The sequence below is a fragment of the Eulemur rufifrons genome, chromosome 9 (assembly GCF_041146395.1).
Source record: "Eulemur rufifrons isolate Redbay chromosome 9, OSU_ERuf_1, whole genome shotgun sequence".
Taxonomy (NCBI): domain Eukaryota; kingdom Metazoa; phylum Chordata; class Mammalia; order Primates; family Lemuridae; genus Eulemur; species Eulemur rufifrons.
Window position 1 is genome coordinate 54,981,947 of NC_090991.1, and position 20,502 is coordinate 55,002,448.

General features: G+C 62.7%; 1 protein-coding gene across 9 annotated transcripts in view; it reads left to right on the forward strand.

The window, feature by feature from the left end:
• Window positions 1-993: 993 nt before the first annotated feature.
• Window positions 994-20,502, forward strand: part of BAIAP2 (BAR/IMD domain containing adaptor protein 2) — a 67,502-nt gene continuing 47,993 nt past the window's right edge. For 7 of the 9 annotated variants that reach the window (XR_011234912.1, XM_069482966.1, XM_069482972.1 and 4 more), the window contains exons 1-3: window positions 994-1,123; window positions 15,778-15,853; window positions 18,946-19,032. Coding sequence is in view for 8 of the 9 variants with exons in the window: in XM_069482966.1 (XP_069339067.1) it covers window positions 1,070-1,123; window positions 15,778-15,853; window positions 18,946-19,032 (217 nt within the window). In the remaining variant the exon portion in view is untranslated. Of the gene's footprint in view, window positions 1,124-12,009; window positions 12,024-13,019; window positions 13,031-15,311; window positions 15,333-15,777; window positions 15,854-18,945; window positions 19,033-20,502 lie in introns of those variants that run through there. The other 2 variants (XM_069482974.1, XM_069482973.1) reach the window with 2 other exon arrangements.

Sequence of the window (20,502 nt, forward strand, 5' to 3'; positions counted from 1 at the left end):
CCCCAAGCACACTGCCCCAACGAGGACCTCTGTCCTCATGAGGATCGTCTACCTCCTCGAGGGTCCTCCCTGCCCCGGGGTCCTCTTCTCCAAAGCCTGCCGCCCTCTCCAGAATCCCAGCTCCAAGCGCTGCCGCAGCACCGCCAGGGTCTGCCTAGCTCTGCGGTCCACGCCTCCGCGGGGTCCTGCCTCCGGTCCTCTCAGCGCGCTCCCAAGTCGTCCTCCTCCGAGGACCAGAGACCAGGGTCTGGGATCCCGCTCTCTCCAGGGCCCTCCCCCAGGTTCTCCAGCATCCCAGAGGGCCGGCCAGGGTCGCCGCCCGCCTGGCGGACTCACCTGCGAAGGTGCGGGGCCGCGCCGGCCGCTCCCGCGCCGCGCGCTCGGCTGTCACCACCAAGCCGGCCAGCGTTGCCCGGCGCCGAGCGGCCCGGACCCTCCCTCCTGGGGACCCTCCTTCCTCCCCGAGACCCTCCCTCCCCGCAGCGACAGCCCGGCCCGGCTGCCCCGCAGAGCCACTTCGCGAAGTGCCGCCTCCACGCGCACTCGCCGCGGCGCCCCCCGCGCTCCTCCCCCCACCTTCTGCTCCCGCTTCCTGCGCCACCCCGCCTCCGCCTCCCTGCCCCCAGCCCGGCTGTCGCCCGGGCCCCCTCAGGCTGCTCCCGGAGCCCCAGCCCGCGCCGCGCCTCCACCTCCTCCTCTGGGATCGACGCCGCAGCCGGCCAATCGCTGCCTGCAGCCGGCCGCCAGGCCCCGCCCGTGCTCCCGCCCCCTTCCCCCTTCTCCGGAACCCGCCAATGGGAAGGGCGGTGCGGAGGCGGGCCTGGCGGTTGCCTAGCACCGGCTGGGCTGGGCGGGGGCGGGAGGCCGGGGGCGGTGATCCGGGCGCGGCGGGGGCGGGGCTCGGGGGCGGGGCCTGTGGCGGGGCGGGGCCTGCGGCGGCAATAAAAGCGGCCGTCGCCGGGCGCCGCGCTCTGTGGTCCCGGTTTACGCGCCTCTTCGCCTGGTGTTGCAGTCGTCGCCGCCGTCCGCGCCCCCGCTCCGGTCTGAGGTGCAGCCGGGACCTAGGACCATGTCGCTGTCGCGCTCGGAGGAGATGCACCGGCTCACGGAAAATGTCTACAAGGTGAGCCCGGCGCCGAGCGGAGTCCGCTCCGGGAGCGCCCGGGCCCCGCGCGCCCCGGCCGAGCGCGGACTGGGAGGCCGGGACCTCGGGGTCTTCCCAGCGCGGCCGCCGGGACCTCGGGGTGCGGACGGGTGGTCCAGCCCGGCCGGTCACAGGTGGGCGCCCCGCCCGGCCCCCTCCGCCCGCCCGGCCCGTGGGCGCCTTGCCCGGCCCGACGGCCGCGCGCCTCCCCGTGGCCGCCGTGGCGTCGTGGGCGCGGGGCCCGGGGCCCTCGAGTCCCGCCGGGCCGCGGGCCGGTGAGGCGGGGGCGAGGGCGGCTCCTCCCCGCGCGGCCCGCAAGCCCCGCACTTGCGCCGCAACAGGCTTCCCTCGGCTCGCGGCTCCTGCCGCCGTCCACGGTGGGCGGCGGGCGGCGGCGGCGCTGGACGGATGAGCGTCATCTTATGTAACCGCGGAGCGGGAGGACGAGCGCGGGGGAGGCTGGCGCCGCTCGGCGTCGGTGTGTCAGGAGTCGCACCCGCGTCCTCGCCGGGCCGCGACAGTTTCGCATCCCAGAATCGCGGGGCCGCCATCGGCCGTTCCGTGCCTGCACGCGCGGGCCGGGGCTCCCTGCGTCGCCCGCGGGCGGCCCCCTGGCTCCGGGCCTGCAGTTGGGGTGGGGGCATTTTGTCGTGGGGGGGCCTCCCGGAAAGGGGGGCCTCGTTTCCAAAATGTCTGAAGCTGCGGGTAGCTGGCATGCACAGGGCAGGTCCGGGTCGCGGCCGCTCTAGGGGTGGCAGCCGGCAGAGCAACAGTTTCCAGGGCGGCTGCGCCTTCTTAGCCACGGCCTCGAAACCCTCTTAACTGGCTGGCTCGGGACAGCCAGATGGAGGCTCCTGGGGTGGCCTTTGGTTCCAGCTGGAGTCCAGGGGGCAGATTGTGCTTTAACAAAGCTTTTAATAAAGGTTTTAAAGTTGCAGCTACTCCTGTTCGGAAGAATTTTAAGGCGTGTGGGAGCTACCCGTAAGTTCTGAAGCTACGTCGGACCTGGCAGTAAGCAGGTCCCAGAGGACGACTCCGTCCGCAGGGGAAGGGGCAGCCTCAGGGGGTTCTGCATCTGGGACCACGCAGTGTGTGGCACATGTTTGTTCCCGGTTTGTTGCTCTGTGGAAGCAAATGTTGTCAAGGGAGGGAGGATTATTAAATTATTAGTCATTAGTTGCATTGCGCTTTGCTCATTACTGCAGGGGTGAGAGAGCAGTGCTGGACACTGTCTTTTCTTTTTCTTTCCCCAGCGTCTGCACTGAAACCCACAAACAGGAACTTTCATGGTGGAATTTCGAGGGGTACATAGAGTGGGTTTGCTCTGGGGAATTCCATGATCGTTCTCAATAAAACTCTCGTATCCGGGGCAGTCAGCATGTAGCTTCACCCAGATGGAGCTGGAATTTATCCGGACCGTCTGGAGACAGATCTTTCAGTAGGAGGGTGGCAGGAAAACTTATTAGGATCAGAGTGTTGGGGATTTTCAGCCCTTCTGGAAGCAGATTGGCAGGTGTGGGCCACACATCAAACACGCAAGTTCTGTGTGTTCTTTTGGTCAGTTGATTGGTGAGTTTCTCTGTGAAGGTGTGGCAGTGAAATGGTACGGTTTTGCAGGGTTGGGCACAGACAGGCTATAGCTGTCTGAAGGGTTGTTCCACCCTGGGAGCTCCTGCCTGGCAACAGGCTTGCACTGCTGCTGCCCGGCCAGCAGGTGTGGCTTTGCAGGCAGGTGGCTCTTGCTGCCACAGGGGCCTGGCTGCTGAGTCTTAGTCCTGGTGCTCTGTTACCTTTTTGTGCTTTGTCACTGGGGAGCTCAAGGTGCCTCAGCAGTGCCAGTACAGGTTGGGCAGCTTTGCACGTCAGCCAGGCAGAAACCCAGCCCACGTAGAGGCACAGCTGAAGCCACTCGTGTGCAGATCTGGGCCGGTCCAGCTGGTACAGGCAGCACTGTCCCAGCAGAGGACGGGGCACAGTGCTGCCTCTGGTGTCCCTTGGAGGGGCTGCTCCTGTGTCCTGTGTGGACAGCTGGCAGGAGCCTTGGCAGTGCCTCTTGGAGTGGCTGGGCTGTGACCCACTTGGTGTCACCCCGTGATGTGGCTGGGCTGTTTGGTTTGGCCTTTGCATAGCCTCACTGCAGTTGTGAGCGGTGTTTGCCTTGGCAGAGGAGGACACCCGTCCTTGGCCTTGCTGACTACAAGTGCGAGAATAAAATGTACGGTTTTGATTTTCCTCCCTGGAAGACTCTGTAACGCAGACTTTGACCTCTTTCCTGGTGACTCAGTTCCCTTGGGAGCTGTGTCCTCGGGGAATTTCGTGGAAGATGAACGGAGAGGTGCAGAACAGCTTCCTGAAGACTGCTGAGAAGGCACCCGCGGGTGTGACAGGGGCAGGGACTGGCTGGGCCCTGAGGGAGAGGGAGAGCCTGGAGCAGGCCTGGCACTTGGTCGGGGCAACCCTGGGCAATGGCCCGAATCGAGGGACAGTGCTGGGGGGATCTGCTGCCCCCCACCCCCCGCCCGGTGACTGAGTGCACTGTTCAGAGTTAAGGCAGCCTGAGACTCCAGTCCAGTTGGGGAGCCCTCAGGCGTCCCCGTGTGCAAAGGGGGCCTTCCGTAGTGTCTGGCTGTGGTTCCCAGCGGTGCCAGGGACACTATCAGATTGGTGTTTTTCTCATGGTCTTGTAACCTAAGAGGAGCCTTAGCTCTTGGGTGACCCAGTGGCCCTTGAAGGTGGCAGCTCCAGCCTGTCCTGAGGATGAGAGTCGGTGCGGGACCAGACCCAAGAGGAGCAGGTCCTATTAAAGCCTCCGGTCAGCTGTTCACGGTGTTATGGCCCCTGAGCCTTGGGCAGGCTTGTCACCAGAGGCCATCTGATTGTCCCCCTCACCCTGCAGCTGTGGCAGGGAAGCCGGCCTGCGAGGGGGCAGGGCCATAGTGTTCCTGGAGCCGAGAGCCAATGGGTTTGTTGCCTCTGGCATGATTGGAAAGGGTTGGCATCAGGCGGTGGGTGTCAGGTGCTGGGTGGTAGGGGGCCGGCCACTGCCCTTTCTGATGGGGGGGCCTGTCTGTGCAGGCCTGGCCTGTTTCTCCACACACTCGCCTGCTTCTCCAGGTGGTGTCTGGGGGGCTGTCTGTGGGAAACTGGGGCTCCCACACGCTCTGCTGACGACCTTAGGCCACCTTGACCCTCACTTGGCAGCTGAGCAGTCACAGGGCACCATTGGCTGCCATCTGAATTGTGGTGTCCGGGGTGGACAGGGCTCAGTGGTCCTCCGTTTGGAGATGGTGCAATGGCATCTCTGACAGGCACCCCTTTGGCAGTGGAGCCGCCTGCCTGGAGGACAGCAGACCAGGTGTCAGCTTTGCTGAGAAGCAGAGAAGTCACAGTGCCGTGGCCAGCTCTGTGTGTATGAGGGTGCACATGGTGCTTTGTGCCTCCGGGGACTCCCCCTTGGATACCACCTTCCCATGTGATAGCCGGGTCTACACTCCCCTTTCCTCAAGCATATTCCGTTAACCTGTGCCCACCCGCGCTGCCCCCTCCCCTGGCATTTCAGCAGGACTGCATCTCCTGGGCAGCGCTGATCTGGTCCCCTTTGTAGAGTAGCCAGGACAGTGAAGGACTGTTTCTCTGTTGTGCTGGCTTCTGAGCTGACCAGCTCCTGGAGCCCTTGGCCCAGGTCATGTCCTGTAGATTGCCGGCTCCAGGGGCACAGGGCATTCCTGTTGGCTCTGAGGCACTTGGTCCCTGGCTGGCGGTTGCGTGGGTACCTGTGGTCAGGGTTTGCTGATGGCTGAAACTGAGTGGTTCCAGGGGTGTGAAGTTCTTGGCTGGGTTGGGAGGGTGTCTGGTCTGTGCTGCTGTCCTGGTGGGTCTTGCCTTGAGCATGTGTCCTTTATTGGCAAGATCAGCTTGACTCATGTGACTAACCTAGCAGACTTGAGGTTCAAGGTCAAATAAAGGCCCGTGCTACTCTGAGCTCCAGGGCTACAGTCGGAGGGGAGGGACATAGGGTGAGTGCTACTGGGAGCTGTGTTCTTGTTGCCGTCTACTTTTGGACTGAAGTTTCAAAGGTTCAGGCCGTGTCCCCAGGCTACAGGTAATACCAGTTGCATGGCCCAGGACCAGCAGTCTTGCAGGGCAGGGCTGCTTCATGGCCTGGCCGAGTGGGGGCGGCAGCCTGGTAGAGAGGCCAGGCCTGGCCCACCTTTCCCCCAGTTAGCAGATCACTAACAGGGTCACTGCAGGAGCAGTGGGTGGTGGGCAGGGCTGGCCCTCTCTGCTTGTCCCCAACCCAGCTTTGAGTGGCCCTCGGCTGGCTGCCCTGGGCTGGCATTTGCCTGTGACTGTTGTTGGGTGGAGACCTCCCCAATAGTCCATCAGTGTGGGGGTGCCTCTTGCTGCTGCTGGCCGGGGCTGGCTCCTGTCCTCTCGCCTTGGACCGTGGTGCACCCAGCAGGGTCTGCTCTGTGTTGTCTCCCTGGTTTCCCTGTCTGAATGTTTTCCTTGGGGCTCAGGGTAGAGAAGTGTCCCCTGGTGGCACAGGGCCTGTGCGGGAAACCCTGCACTCAGGGCGGCCGGGTGGCTGGCAGCCTCCCCCTCGCAGCACTGCGCTAGGATCCGCTGCCTGTGGCCCGTAGTAATTACAGGCAGGCGCGGACGGAGCTGGCACCTTCTTCCAACGTACTCCCACCGCCCCCAGCTATGATTCACTCCCGGCCCTGATTGTGCCTGTACAGCTGTGAGATGACTCCAGGGGCCTCACCCGGAGGGGGCTTCACCCAGAGTAGGTGGGGAGGTTGAAGGGGCACGCCTGTGTACCTGCACTGTGTGCCCAGTGGCTCCTGCCTGCAGGCCCTTGAGAAGGTTGGCCTGGGTGTTCCAAGCTTCTCTTAAATGGGGATGTCCCGTGTGCCCACGTGATGTGCCCCTGAGACCCAGGTTTGATAATTCAGGACCTGTTTGGCTCCGTGGCTGTGGGGACTTGGTCTGTCCTGATCACTGACATATCCCTAGGGCCTGGGCCAGTGATCGCTGTGACGGTGACCCGTCAGTGCTGGAGAACTAATGAAGTTGGTTTCTGGGTTCTGGAGAGGTCACGTATGAATCTCTGTCCCCCCCCCTCGTCAGCTGTCTGCTCCCGGAGCAGTGGCCCAGGCCCCCCTCAGGCTCCCTGGAGGTGGTGGCAGGCTTGTCCCCCAAGCGGATGGCTCGTGGGTGGGCAGAGGTTGAAGAGGTGGCCCTGGCATGGGGCTGACCTAGGCTGGCTGTGGTGTTGGCAGGAAGTGGATTGACCTGCTGTGTCCAGGGGGCTCTTGGCCAGCATGGCTCTTGGCTCTTGGCCATGCCCAGGGGACCAGAAGAGGCAAGGGGGCCGTGGAGGGGTTGGGGAGGCTGGGATCTGCCCTGCGTGGGGCCCCTTTCTGCTGCCGGGCTGCAGTGATGCCCCAGTGGCTCCCTCGAGTCAGCCCCCGCCTGCCTTCTGCTCCCTCTGACTCGCGCTGCAGGACCTGGGCTCCCGGCCTGGCCTGGCCTTGGCCCTGGCTTGTGTAACCTTGGCCAGTCTCGTGGGCAGTGGACACAGCAGGCTGGGTGATCCCAGGGTCCTGTCCCAGGCCTGGCGGAGCCAGCCTTGACCTTCTCAGTGGCGAGACGGAACTCCCAGGGCCTTGGGTGTGAGGTGTTGTGCGCATGGCGCTGTCACAGCCGACACGTCCTCAGTTGCAAGAGGCCGGAAGATGCTGCGGACCACTTGGAGGAGACAGGCTGTCAGTTATAACAGAGTGCTTTCTTCTTGCTTCTGGTTTTTATTTTATACTTACGGGAACAGTTCTCTTAGAATTGTTAGATAGTAACTTGGTAGGGTTTTTCTAAAATTCCTTTTGCAGTCGGAATCTGACTTCTGAGCCAGGTGTCGGCCCCAGGCTGTCAGTCTGGGCGTCCCGTGCTTGCCCCTGCGCCATGAGGTGTTGACGGACGGCTCCTGAGCACATTTCGGATTTTCCTCCATGCCTTTTTTGTGCCATTTTTATTGTTGGTACTTTGTTGACTAACAGGTTTTCAGATAACAGCCAGGCCTCCTGTTTCTTCTTCAGATGGTTCTTACGAGCCTTGCAGATTGAGATGTCCAGGCGTGCCCCTGCCCGGTTGTGCCAGGGGACAGGCAGCGGGTGGGCCCATGTGGGTGACCACACGTATGTCGTGGTTGCTGCCGGCGATGGGAATCGAGACACAGATTGCAAGAGGCACTGGGGTTGCGCAGGCGTCTGTGCCGTGAAGGAAACCCACACGTTGACAGTGGGGTGGGGGTACGGGGGGGGGGAGGTGGGAGGAGACGGTGTCCACCACCCACAGGAGCTAGAATTCTGTCCAGGAGAACGTGGTGGAATGGACCCTGCCAATAGCAGGCAGAGCAGCCTTGCTGCTCCAGCTGGGGCTTTTAAACCAGGGCATGCCTGCAGGGGCCAGTGGCGCCACCTCTACCCTGGGCGGCCGTCTCGCCATCGCACGGAAGGCCCATCCTTGTGCAGTCCAGGGACAGATGGCGCCCAGGCCTTGGCCCATCCTACCTTGGGCTGGGAGTCCAGGGCCTTGGCCGCCCCATGCTGGGAACAGGGGAGCCCTGGGCTGCAGTTAGGCCAGCAGCAGGGGTCCCAGCCCCACCTGGGAGGTAGCTGTGAAGTTGGGGTGCTGGGCCTGGGCACACCGCCACACCCCGCTCTGTGTCAGGGGAGGCAGGACGCCGGCTGTGGACAGCCCGGCTTTGCTGTCTGGGATGGTCGCCATGACTTTGCCGGCTCGTTTGCACCAGGCACCATGCTAAGAGCTCTGCGTGCGGGACCTCGCTTATCCTGAGGCCTGCTTCATGCGGGGGTTCAGGGACTCCCTGCCTGACAGGGGCGCCTCACGGGGGTGATGTAGCCTGTCCAGCTCGTCAGCTGCACGTGGCAGAGCGTGAGCCAGGCCTGCTCCAGGGCCCCCACCTGGCCGTGCAACGTGCTGCCTCCGTCCTTCCGTTCAGGAGCCCTGAGGATTTCGGGCAGGTCTCTTAGCGTCTATGCCACTGTTTTCTCATCGATAATCCAGCAAGACGGTGGAGTGTTTCCTGGCACGTAGGCACTGGGCGAGTGGTGGCTGTGACCGGCAGCTTGTGGGACAGAGGGCAGCCGTGGACAGCAGGGAGCCAGCCCAGGCCTCTTGCTGCCGTCTGATCTCCTGGGCACCGGGGTCCCCGCGTGCCTGTCTGTGGCCATCGCCTCTGGGCCAGCACGTCCTGCTGCCTGGCCCGGGTTGGTGGCGGGAGTGCCGTGCGCCCAGCCCCGTCTCTGCAGCACGACCCCAGCCCCACGTCCGGGCCGCGGGGCCTTGCGTGCTCTCACGGGCACAGGAGCCAGACCTGGTTCTGTCGTCAGCGGTAACGAGAGGATGGTGACTGGACCCCCCACACTGGAAGTGGACCGACCCAGTGTCTTAGCGCAGGCCACCGTGACACGGTGCCACACACGGGGGGCACAAACAACAGAATTTATTCCCTCCCAGTTCTGGAGGCTGGAAGGTCACATCAGTGTGTCGGCATGGTTGGTTTCTTCCAAGGCCTCTCTCCTTGGCTTGTAGATGCCATCTTGTCCTGTGTCCCCACATGGTGGTCCCTCTGTGTGTGTCTGGGTCCCACTGTCCCCTTCCGTGAGGGCACCAGTCATGGGCTAGGGCCCACCTGTATGGCCTCGTTTTTCACCTTAATGACCTTGGTAGAGACCTTGTCTGCAAATACAGTCGCACCCTAAGGTACTGGGGGTTAGGACCTCGACATATAAATTTTGGGAGGGGACGCAGCCAACCCATGACACCCGTGAGCAGTCGGGCCCCACCCACGTGCAGGTGCGTCGCTGGCAGCACAGAGGGGTCGCCTGGGGCGATGTCTATTTTCAGGCCAATCGTGTTTCAAGCCCTTAATGGTTTTTCTCCCTGTGACCTCAATCAAATCACAGTCCTGGGTTTATGACAACAGGAAGATTTCCTTGGGGACATGCTGGTTTCATTATAGGACAGTCGGCTGGGGAGCGCTCCAGCTAACCACGGACAGAAAGCGATTTGAATGTGCACCAGATGCCCTGTACGGCTGAGCAGTTGGTGCTAAGTTCTGTGACCCAGGCCAGGGTGGCCGGACGTCGCAGGGTGTCTGCAGGGGGCCGTGTCTGCACTGAAGTTGGAATGGGCAGGACGTGCCTTTGCACAGGAAGGAAGCGGCCAGGCTGTTTGGTCCTGTGTTCCCACCCTGCTGCGCGGTGGCTCCGGGGCAGAGGGCTCTCACCGTGGGGCTGACGGTGCCGGCCGAGCTTCTCCAGCACAGGCTGACTCGGGGCTTCCTGTGCACAAGGCCCCAGGTGTGGCCCTTGCCCTGGAGACTCTGTCCAGGGGGGCTCAGGCTTGGGGTGTCCGAGCATTGCAGACCCCAGGATGAATCTGGGGTGGGGACTTGGTGTCCAAGGCCCAAGGAAAGGGTGATGCTGCTGTGACCCCGAAAGGGGAGCGGGACTCTGGAAACTTTGGGGGTCTGCGACCCAGGTGAACGGCCACCGTGACCTTTTCCCCATGGGCGTGGGGAAAGGCCTGGTGCAGGAGTGGCCAGATTGCTATCTTTGTCCCGAGTGATTCCAGCCTTGGCTTGGCTACGGCCACTCCCTCTCCCAGGGCCTGCGGTGCCCTGATGGTGGGGGTGGGTGGGGGTGGAAAGGAGTCCCTGCGCCTCTGGCCCCTCCTGGAGGCCGCCCTGCTCCCTACTGTCACGTCTGGGCGCCGTGCCAAAGACACGAGGAGTCACTTTATTAGGATGTTGGCAGCTTTCCTGGGGGAGCTACCAGAGGCCAAGAGCGGGACAACCGCATTACGGCAGGGGCTTCTCCCTGGGCCCTGCTGGAGCCCCTGCTACGGCACGGGGCCTGCATGGCGGCCCCCAGGGTCTCCCCCCAGCTCCCCGAAGGGGCTGGGCTACCCCCGCCTCCGTCTCACATGGCCCTGTGGCCGCCCGGGAACCTCTGTGCAGTCTGGAGACCCCCTGAGCGCCCTCACTGGGGCGGGGACTCCAGCCCTGTCTGCTCTGGAGCACTCTGGGCTCCCCTTCCGGCCACCACAGAAAAGCCCCTGTTTGCTGATGTTCGGCCCATTGCTGAGTCCTCAGGGACTGGCCGGCCCAGCCCCAGTGCCCCTGTGGTCCTTGTCCGAGACTGGAGGCTGTCAGGCTGCGGCCGGGAGTGTCTGGGGCCTGGGACAGACCCGGCACTGTGGTTGGGCCACTTGGTTACCTTCTCCCCTGGGCTGTGGGGCCCCTACTGCAGCGCCCTGGCTGTGAAGGGTGTGGGGAGTTGGGCTCTGCTGGCTCCGTCCCTCTTTCCCTCTGGAGCCTGTCCTGAAGTCTGTGGCCTTCGTGCACCCATCCTCACCCCATAGGCCATTGCCTTCTGGAAGCTTCCACATGTCCACTCATTTTCCAAACCAGTGCATACATATTCTTTTTCTCTGACTCTAAGTAAGTAAGATGCAGCTCAAGGTCTGCCTCTTCCAGGCAACCCTACCAGCATTCACTGGGCTCTTGGAGTTGGTTTTATTTTTTTAGGCAGGATCGCCCAGGGCAGATGTCCCAGCTTTCAGAGAGCCACGGAACCTTCCACGCTCCCCAGCCAGGCATCCTTCCCACTCCCGTGCCCCCGCTCTTCTGGCGCCATGAGCTGGGCCCCCAGCCAGGTTCTGGAGCTCGTCAGTGCTGGGGGAGGGGTGTGTTGGTGGCCCTACAGGACATCGCTGCCTTCCTAGTGCCTCAGCTGGGGGAACTGAGCCTGCAGCTCGGGACGGCAGGCCCTGAGAAGTCCTGCTGGGAGGACTCTGCCCACACACTGCAGGGTCCCTCCTGTGGCTCCCTCGGTGCTCAATTTGTGGCCTCGGGGCTCCAGCCGCATCCCATGTGCCTTTCCCTGGGAGCCTGGTGTCCTGGGCATGTCCCACCAGGTAAACACGTGGGTGCCAAGGGGTCCTCGTCTGCATGCATGGGCCCTCGCCCGGGCAGTGGATGCACAGTGGGCTTGGGGAGCCCCCTGGGGCTGCCGGCCGCACAGCTGGCACCTGCTTCTGCTGAGCGGAGACAGCGGGAGGTGAGGGCAGCTGGAGCTGGTGCCTGTGGGTGTGCACATGGGCGGGCATGGGCCCTTCCCCCGGTGACTAGTCCCCTGGGTGTTGGCCCTCCTGGACGGGCATGGGGTCGGAAGCATGTCACCTCATCACTCACCCTTCTTCCTGGTATTGCTGGAATGTGGCCCCCTGAGAGAGCCTGTTGGGGACAGCATTGGGGCCAGTGTGCAGAGGGGACACGTTTGGCTGCACGGTTGGCCTGGGGTTGAGGCCAGGACTCTGGGCCCCACCGGGCACTAGTGGGTGGGCTTTTGCTGCCCTGAGCCTCACTTTGTTCATCTGTAAAATGGGACAGTGACATTCAGGGATGAGTTGGGTGAGGATTTGGGTGGTGAGAGATCTAAAGACAGCCCCTCCCCCGGCAGCCGGGGAGAGTCCTGAGTCATCACTTTCTCTGTTCCTCTGAGTGTCGAGTGGAGAGAGAACGCGGCCCAGCCTGACCGCACACTCGTGCACCCTCGTGACACACACGTGCACGGGTGCGGCCAGACGTGCCACCCCCTTTGTTGTGGGGGGGCTGGAGGGGAAGTGGGGCTGTCACTTCTTCCTCTGTCATCTGGGAGACTTTGCTTTTTGTGGCAGCCCTGCGGGAAAGTGCTGGAGAGGCCGCCACAGGCATGAGAGCTGAGGGGGAGCAGAAGTCCAGGGTGGGCAGACAGTGCCCGGGCACCCCTGGGGAGTGGGCAGGAGCACAGTCCCTGGGCAAAGCTCCTTGCCATGAAGATGTTGGCCGCTCACCCTGTCTTCCCCCAAATTGGGGAGGTGGAGGCTCTGCTGTCCTTTGTCTTTGCTGGCCTGGCAGAGTCGGCACCAGTAAGTCAAAATGGTCAGCAGCTCGGCTGTCCTGCTGACAGCCACGGGTGCAGCTGGTGGAGTGGCCTCCCATCCGCCCCTGCAGAAGTGCGTGGCCGGGGCTCTGCCGTGGGCGAGGCCTGGGTTCCACGTGGCTTCCCAGCCTTGGGGACATCCAGCTCTGAGAGTCGCTGCGGGAAGGCACCGTGCCTGAGCTCGCCAGCACGGCTGGGCAGGGACCCCCTCCTCCCCCGACCCCTCTGGGGGGGGCAGTCTCCCCAGTATGTCTGGGAGTCCCTTGCAGGCAGGCACCCCAGCACCTCACCTTGTGTGCGCAAGATGTCCCTGGTAAATATTGGACGAACAAATGGGTAAGTGACAGAATGTGCCAGTTAAATATGGTTCGTGGCCCACAAAAGCTACCCAAGGAATAGATACGCAATCACAGTGTGCAGCAGCAAGATTCCAAGGATGCTGAGTTTTCTTTTGCATAACACAGGTTAGAGTCTGAAGAAGGTGTGGTCATCACAGTGGTGTGGGATTTCTGTCCTGGCTGGGCGCGTGGCCATGGGCTCCAGGACAGCACCACGCAGCCTGACCCCAACCCTGTGCCCAGGGCGGCCCCTCCGTAGTGTTGGGGGTTATTTCCTGTGTAGTTTCTCCCCTGACTTCTCTGCATGTGTTTTCGTTTCGTGCTGCTGAGCAGAGATGCCCCTTCCCCTTTGAAGTCAACGGAGCCCTCCCCGCCCCTACCCACAAGCGCCTGCTCCAGGGTGTCTGGGTGTGGAGCTCGGCCACTTCCTGGCAGAGTCTGAAAAAGACACACTTGTTCCCTGACTCGGGAAAAGCCACGTTAGTGTGGCGCTGCAGACGGCTGAGTTGGTGGTCTTCCCCGGAGGGGCTGGGCCTGCTGTGGAGGCTGCTGTGGCCCCTCCCAGGGATGCCAGGACCCTGTCAGCCGCAGGCACCTGGGGAGGCTGGACAGGCCCCCAGACCAGGCCTCTGCAGTGGGCTGTCCTGGGGGGCAGGAACCCCCACCTGGGGCCTCTGAGGATTGGTTTGGCCCCATCTTGGTTTTCTCTTGGGGTCAGCGTGATCTCTACGTGAGCTCTAGGGTGATGAGGATGGATTCAGGGGCTCGGGGAGGCAGAGAGGGGTCTCCCACCAGAGGGGCTGGTCCTCTCTTGGGCCACCGGGCTTCCTCCTTTGGTTCCTGGGAGATGGAGTGACCCAGAAGAGGGTTGGGTGGCATTTACCACCAGCACCCAAGGCAGGGCACTATGGAAGGCCCACTTTTCCGACCAGGGTGCCAGGTGTTTGGTCGAGAGCTGGAAGGAGGAACCGGCCCTTCCGACAGGGAAGGAGAGCTGTCCCTCCGATGTCAGCGCAATGGCATTTATGCCTCTGCCCCCACTTCAGGCCGAGACAGCGACACCTGTGTCCTGCCCACGGCCTCTTTTACAGACGGAGGCCGTGTATGTGTCCAGGTGGCCTGGCTGGCGCCCCAGCACCCCCACCCTGCCCCTCCCCCTGCGTTTCTGCATGTGAGCCCAGCTGCCGTGCTGAGGAAGTGGAACCTCACAGCTGTCGGTGTGCCGTGCAGAGGGTGTGGCCCTGGCTGGCTCCTGGCCTGTTTTCTCCTGTCGCTCCTATGTTAACGGGGCTCAGAGGGCTGGTCTTGGGTTGAGCCTCCTGCTCCGCCTGGGGGCCGTGGTCCTGGAGCCAAGCTGGCTCTCAGGAGTGAGGAAGCACGGGGGCTGCTCTTGCACACCCACCCTCTGGTTAGTGCCCTCTGACCCGTGTGTGTCACACACAGCCAGAAACATGTCTGACGCTGCAGCTCAGTGCACACGCACACACACAAATGTACATGCACACATGCATGGTAGTGCGCACACACAAACATGTACACATGAGCACACACACGTGCACACACACCAGAGCACCAGAGTCAGGGCGTGCCCACCCTCACCGGTGGCCATCCTGCTTCTGCTATTTCATCGCGGCACACGCAGCCCTGCAGTGTCCCCTGTCCCGACCTGCCGCCTCTCCTGTCTGGACGGTCTGTGTGAGCTCACCCGGGGCCGAGCGCTCCCCACTCTGCTGATAACAGTGGGCGTGGTCTCCCACTCGGAATTCTCTTGGGCGAGACATCCCATGTGTGCCGCCCCCTGAGTGGCACCCCTGGCCCCAGATCCCAGGCGCTCCTGGGGTTTAACTCATCCAGACACCTGGCTCCACGGCCCGGCGTGAAGCCTGCGCTACCACTGTGTCCCCGGCCCCAGACCAGAGGCCTGCCTGGTGCCTACCTCTCTCCCCCCGGCGGGTCTCCTGGGGTGTGCCGGGGCCCTTGCTGAAGTCTCTTCTCCCCCGAGCTACCAGAGGATCTTTAAACGTAGCTGGACTCGCTGCTCTGCTCAGGCCCTCCTGGTGCCGTCTCGCCCTGGGGAAGGCACAGTCAACCTGGGGGCTGCCCTGTTGCTGCGCCCACCCCCCACCCAGCTCATGCCTCTGCTGTCCCTGCAGTGCCTGCCTGACTTCCTCCCATCTGGGGGAGCCCTGTCCCCCATCCTGCCCCCCATCGAGGACATCGGCTCTGAGTGTGGGGCTGTGGGCAGGTGGTGGCTCAGAACTCAGGGCCTCATCCCCTAAGGACCCAAGTCTCTGCCTCAGGGCGGGCGGAGGGAGCGTGTGTTCCAACAGTGGGTTTTCTGGAGCCGGGTCCCGCAGCAGGGAGGGCCTTCCTTGTCCACAGATGGCCCCGTGGGCTGAGGATGGGAGCTGGGGCCCCGGGCCACAGTTGGGGCTGGGTGGTGGGGCTCCTCAGCCTCCCTGTGCCTGCAACAGGGCCAGGTCGCCCCTGCCCTTCACGCTCTGCGAGGACCAGGCTCACACCGGCACACAACGGGGCCAAGACAGGTTCTTTCAGCCCCTCTGGGGTCCTGGCCGAGGGCTTGGCTGTCGACAGGCAATGCGCCTTATGCTGGCAGAATTCTCGTTTGGCTGTTTGTGTGTGCCTGTTTCTACGCCTTGTAATTAAAATATTTATTTGGCCTTCACAGTGAAAATCTAATTTCTTGAGTCTAAGAACTGCTGATATTGGCACCGAGACTCCAGTCCGTCGGGCAAACAGAGCCGGAGCCCGCTGGATTATTCATAGCCTGGTGTTTGCAAATCAGGCTGCGCTGGCGCTAATCAGAGCTGATGTTGGGTAATTGATGTGTTGGGTTAGGGTTTGGTGGGAGGGGCGCCTGGCGCCGCTGAGTGATTGTGCGTGGCCGGTGGGGGGGCCTTCGGGGCTGACTCAGCCTGCCAACGGGCCGCAGCCTCGCAGCACGCGTGTGAGCCTCACGTGTGTACCTCGCGCTGCCCTGTGGCCGTCCCCTCGCTAAACCCACACGGTCCCCCACGAGGCGGGTTTTATTCTTCTTGTCCTCATCGTACAGACGTGAAAACTGAGGCTGGGAAGGTGATTTGCTCAAGGGCGTTTGGCTGGCACGAGGTGGGGTTTGAACCGGGGAAGCCGACCTCAGTGTTTGTGGTCTCGACCCCGGGAGGTGACACCTGCTCTAGGTTCCTCGCAGCACTTGGACCCTCCGGAGTCCTCGCGGTGGCCGTGCCGGTGACGCCTTCCCTTTCTCTTCTCTGCCTTGCAGACCATCATGGAGCAGTTCAACCCCAGCCTGCGGAACTTCATCGCCATGGGGAAGAACTACGAGAAGGCGCTGGCAGGTAGGGCTGGGCCCGCGGCCAGGGCGGGAGCCGAGGGTGTTCTCAGCGCGAGCGCGATTCCTGGCTGGGCAGACGGCCCTTGGCACAGCCTGCGGGTTCTGACCAGGAGCGGAAGCAGGTTTTGTTTCAGAAACAAAACCCGACAGGTGCTGAGTGCGGGTGTCCCCGCCGCCACGGTGGCAATGGGCCCTGGGCCATGCAGCCCGTCTTACCCGTGGCTGTGGGATAAGCTTGGCACCCAGAGACAAGGTGTGGAGGGTGTGGGCATCCATCCCTCAGAAGTGTCTGGAAACTGGGGTCTGGGCTTAAATGACGTCTTTAGTGCCCGCAGTGGCTTTGGGTTTGGGGCCTGCAATAGCCCTCTGAGGAATGAGGTCCCCATAGTTCACAGAGAGCCAGGATTGGAGGGCGCTGGGGTCTGGGGGAGGCAGGGCCAGACCCCTTGTTCATGGTCTTGAGACCCTCCCGCCCCCGCCCGGCCCCCAGCTCGGGGAGGGACGTTGGCGCTAGGTGCCCCACCCTCGGCCGTGGGTGCGTGTGGGTCTCTCCACCCGGCAGCACTGGCTGGCTCCTCCCGGCTGGGTCGCATCGTGGCTGGGGACCTGCTGCTCCTGGGCACTGACCCCTGGTCTCCCACAGCCTTGACCGTGTCTGTCCGGGCAGGGTGTCAGGCTGTCTGTCTAACGGTGGCATCTTTATAGACAAAGCCCACCCCACCCTGCCCGACCCCCTTGGGGGGAGGACATTGCATGCCCACAGCGTGGCCCGTGTCTGCCGCTGCCCTGGGTCCTCTGTGGCTCCGTGGTATCCTGACACCCACGTGTGGGGGTGCTTGTTGTCCAGTTTGGATCAGGCTTTGTTGGGTGGGGGGCCGGGTTCGGGGTAGCAAGGAGGGGCCAGAGTAGGTCAGCTCTTGTTTCCCACCAGCTTGGCCCCGCTGTCACTGGGGAGCAAAGTGCCCCAACTGAGACCCAGCGAGAAGGCCTGTCCCTAGCCAGCGCTCCAGGTGGGGCCGTCCGGCCGCAGTCGTGCCCGCCTGCCACGTCCAGTGGGTAACAGAGGGTCTTCCTGCCACAGAAAGGGCCCCGCTGGGCACAGGTCCTGCCAGGAGGCCTCCTGCGCCCTGGTCCTTCCCCTAAGGGGCCGCTGTGGCTGGGCTGGCCCTGTGCAAGGGGTGGCAGTCGCCTGCATAGACCATGCTGATCACGGGGGAAATGGCAAAGAGGAGGGTGGGAGGACAGTGTCCCTCTGTCCCTGGCCTGGCCAACAGCCCCTTGGGGTGAGCTTGTGTTTCTGTGGGCATGAAGGGGACGGGGAGCCCCCAAGTGCTGCCGCGTGCACAGCAGGGGTTCTGCAGCTGGCACCCCAAGGACCGCTGCTGTCTCTGCACCTGCCCACCAGGCCGCTCAGTGATGGGCCCTGGAGTCCCAGCACCAAAAGCTCACCTGCTCCCTGGGACAGTTCTGTCCCGTCAGAATTTCCTTAAGGAGCTGTGCTTTCTTGGGTGAACCAGCCAGACCCCCAGGCCGTGGTGACGACCCTGCCCCCGGCCAGGAGAGGAGCATCTTGGGCGTGGTTGGCATCCGAGTCTGCGACAGCCCCGCAGGTGTCTGCTGGGTCGCTACCCAGCTGTGACACTCCGCTTACTGGGTGGCACCTCGTGTGTCCTGCGGAGAGCTGACTCTGCCCCCGTCTGGGATGGTGCAACGGGGAAGAGTCTTCTGAACCGAGGCGGTGGGGGGACACCGCTGCAGTAGGCAGAGGGTCTCCGGCCCTGGTGTTCTGGTGTCCCGGGTGGAGCACACAATGTCTGGATTCTCCACGCGGGACTCATTTCCACACCCTTTGAACGCCAGCAGGTTTGCACCTCGTCTCAGCCGGGTCTGAGTTTTCTTGTGCACAGCGATGTGGGAGTCGAGGGTGCCAGGTGGTCCCGCCCTGCGGAGACGGGACAGGTCCTGCGAGTGTCGGACCACCGTGGTCTCCCTTTCCCACGCCGGCCACGCTTGCTGATCTGAACTGTGGCGGCGTCTCTCACGCCTGGCAGAGCGATGGAGTCCGCCCTGATCGTCAGGGCAGGGTCTTGCCGCCCCCGCCGGTGGCTCGAGGGCTGGGCCTGGGCCCCGTGGTTGGCTCCGGCTGAGGCTGGTTTCCCTCTGGCCGTCCCGGGGGTCGTGGAGGCTGAGTGTGGAGCACCAGGCGGTTTCCTTCCTCCTGTTCTCCTGCTCACAGGAGCTTCTGCTGCTCTGTTTCGCTTTCACGAGTTTTAGGAAGCCCACCCCTCCCAGGCTGTGGAAGCACTTCCGTCCTCTGGGGACACAGTCTTGTGCTATAGAACAAATTGTGTGCCCTCGATTGAGAGCTATATAGACAAAATTCGATGAAGTGGCCAGTTGTAAGCCCCTAACTGGGTTCTGTAGAAAATGGATTAGAAATTGTAATGACGCACTGGTGGCTGCGCCGGCCCTGCTCCCGAGGGCGCCACCTCCTCCTCCCAGCAGGCCGAGGGTGCGGCAGGTGGGGCCCCTGGGATGGGGGAGTTTGCCAGGCCCACCCCTGCCAGCCCCACCGGCTCCTCCCGGCCTTGCTCCTGCCCAGGCGGAGGCTACTGGGCGGGGGCTGGGGGCTCAGCAGGCCCTGAGCTTTTCACCCCGACTTCCCGACTTCCCAGTTAGCGCAGGCTAACTAGAGTGGCGCAGCCCAGCCCCAGCTGTGCACAGAGACGGCAGGGACGGCCCTCTCATGGCAGGTTTCACTCGGGGGTCTGGCAGAAGTGGCTTCCTGCCTGCAGCTTTGCAGTCTTCTTGCCGAGGTTGGTTCTTTGTCTCCTGAAGTACACTTAACGCGAGCCCCCCCGGCAGGGCACGGGAGCTCTGTGCAGGGACTGGGTGGCGGACCCAGCCCACACGGTGTTCCACAGATGAAAGGAGCCGGCAGGATCGGAGCAGAACCAGAATGTGGACAGGAGATGGGGTCACGTCCCGCCCAGGAGTCGAGCTGGGGTCTTCGAGCTTGTCCAGGCGCAGAGGAGCGGCTGGTGTGCGCTTGGTCCCTGGTGAGGGGTATAACCGCTCCCTTCTCTTTTCCCGCAGGTGTGACGTACGCGGCCAAAGGCTACTTCGACGCCCTGGTGAAGATGGGGGAGCTGGCCAGCGAGAGCCAGGGCTCCAAAGAACTTGGTGAGACCCCAGACTCGTGGGGGCCCTGGGGATCCCTGAAGCTGTCTGACCTACTGGGGCAGGTTTGGGGTCCTGTCCTGTATCTGGCCCTTCTCCAATCTGGGATCAGGTTTTAACCTGTCAAAGAAAAGGTTTTTCAAAATGACAGTAATTCTCAGAGCTGGCGAGGGGCACACCCTGCTGAAATAGGGTGCAATGGGCAGCCTTGGGGTGCTGCTCGGAGCTGACGCATGAGTCCTGTCCCCTGAGGGGCACAGCCCAGGGTGCGGGGGTGTAGGCGATTCCACGTTTAAAGGTGCTCGAGTGAAACTTGAACAGCCAACAGGGGCTTTGTGTAGAAGTTGTACTCAGAGGGCGGCATTTGGTGTGGGGAATAACTCCTGGTATAAAAATGAGTGGAAAAGTCTATAGGAAACGTAGCCTATGACAAACAGACCACAGAGGCGCTAACAGGTTAAGTTCCTGGGATGGATTGTTCTGTTCTTTTTTTTTTTTTTTTTTTTTTGAGACAGGGTCTTGCTGCGTCACCTGGGCTGGAGTGCAATGACGTCATCATAGCTCACTGCAGCCTCCAACTCGTGGGCTCAAGTGTTGCTCCTGCCTCAGTCTCCCGAGTAGCTGGGACTACAGGCATGCACTACCATGCCTAATTTTTTTTGTTTCTTGTAAAGCTGTTGCCAAGGCTGGTCTCAAATTCCTGACCTCAAACAACCTTTCTGCCTCAGCCTCCCAAGTGCTGGGATTATAGGCATGAGCCACCACCCCTGGCCAGACTGTTGTTTTCTTTATGCTTTTTCTATATTTTGCAAATATTCCATGATGAACTTGTGTTACTCCTGTAGTCAAGGAACACCGTGTAATGTGGTGAGTCACAGGCCCCGAGTGGTGGTGTCGCGAGTCCGATCTCAGCTCAGTCCACGTTCCCGTGGCCCTCCTGACCTAGGAGGGCGGTGGCTGACGGTGGCCAGCAGACCAGCCTTTGACAGACAGAAAGCCTGAACCGGTGGGAAACCACTTGGATTCTTCCACCCTTTGGTCACAGAGGACAGGCCTGCCTTGTCCACGGAAGTGTCCTTGTGGCCACTGTCCCTGGATGTGATCTGCACACCTGGGCAGTGAGGAGGGCGACATGGTGAGCCCAGCGGGAGGCCCCGTCGCAGTGGCACGTCGGGGTTCTGGGTTTCTCTCCGTGTCTGTCAATTCCAACTCCCAGAAGTGCCCTCTGTGTCCCCGAGCTGTGGCTTTCGGGCAGGACCCTACAACACAGCTCTCCTTGTTTTCATACACCTCACGGTGCCCTGCACTGGGGCGAGGCTTGTGGGCTGCAGACTGTGCGGCGCCTTCGCACCCCCGGGTTTGTGGACACTGAGGACGAGCCCGGGTGTCCCGGGCCCAGGACCCCCTTGAGCAGGCCCACTAGGGCATGCGCCTCAGGTCTGGTGATTCCAGGAGACGCTGTTGTGTTGCCAG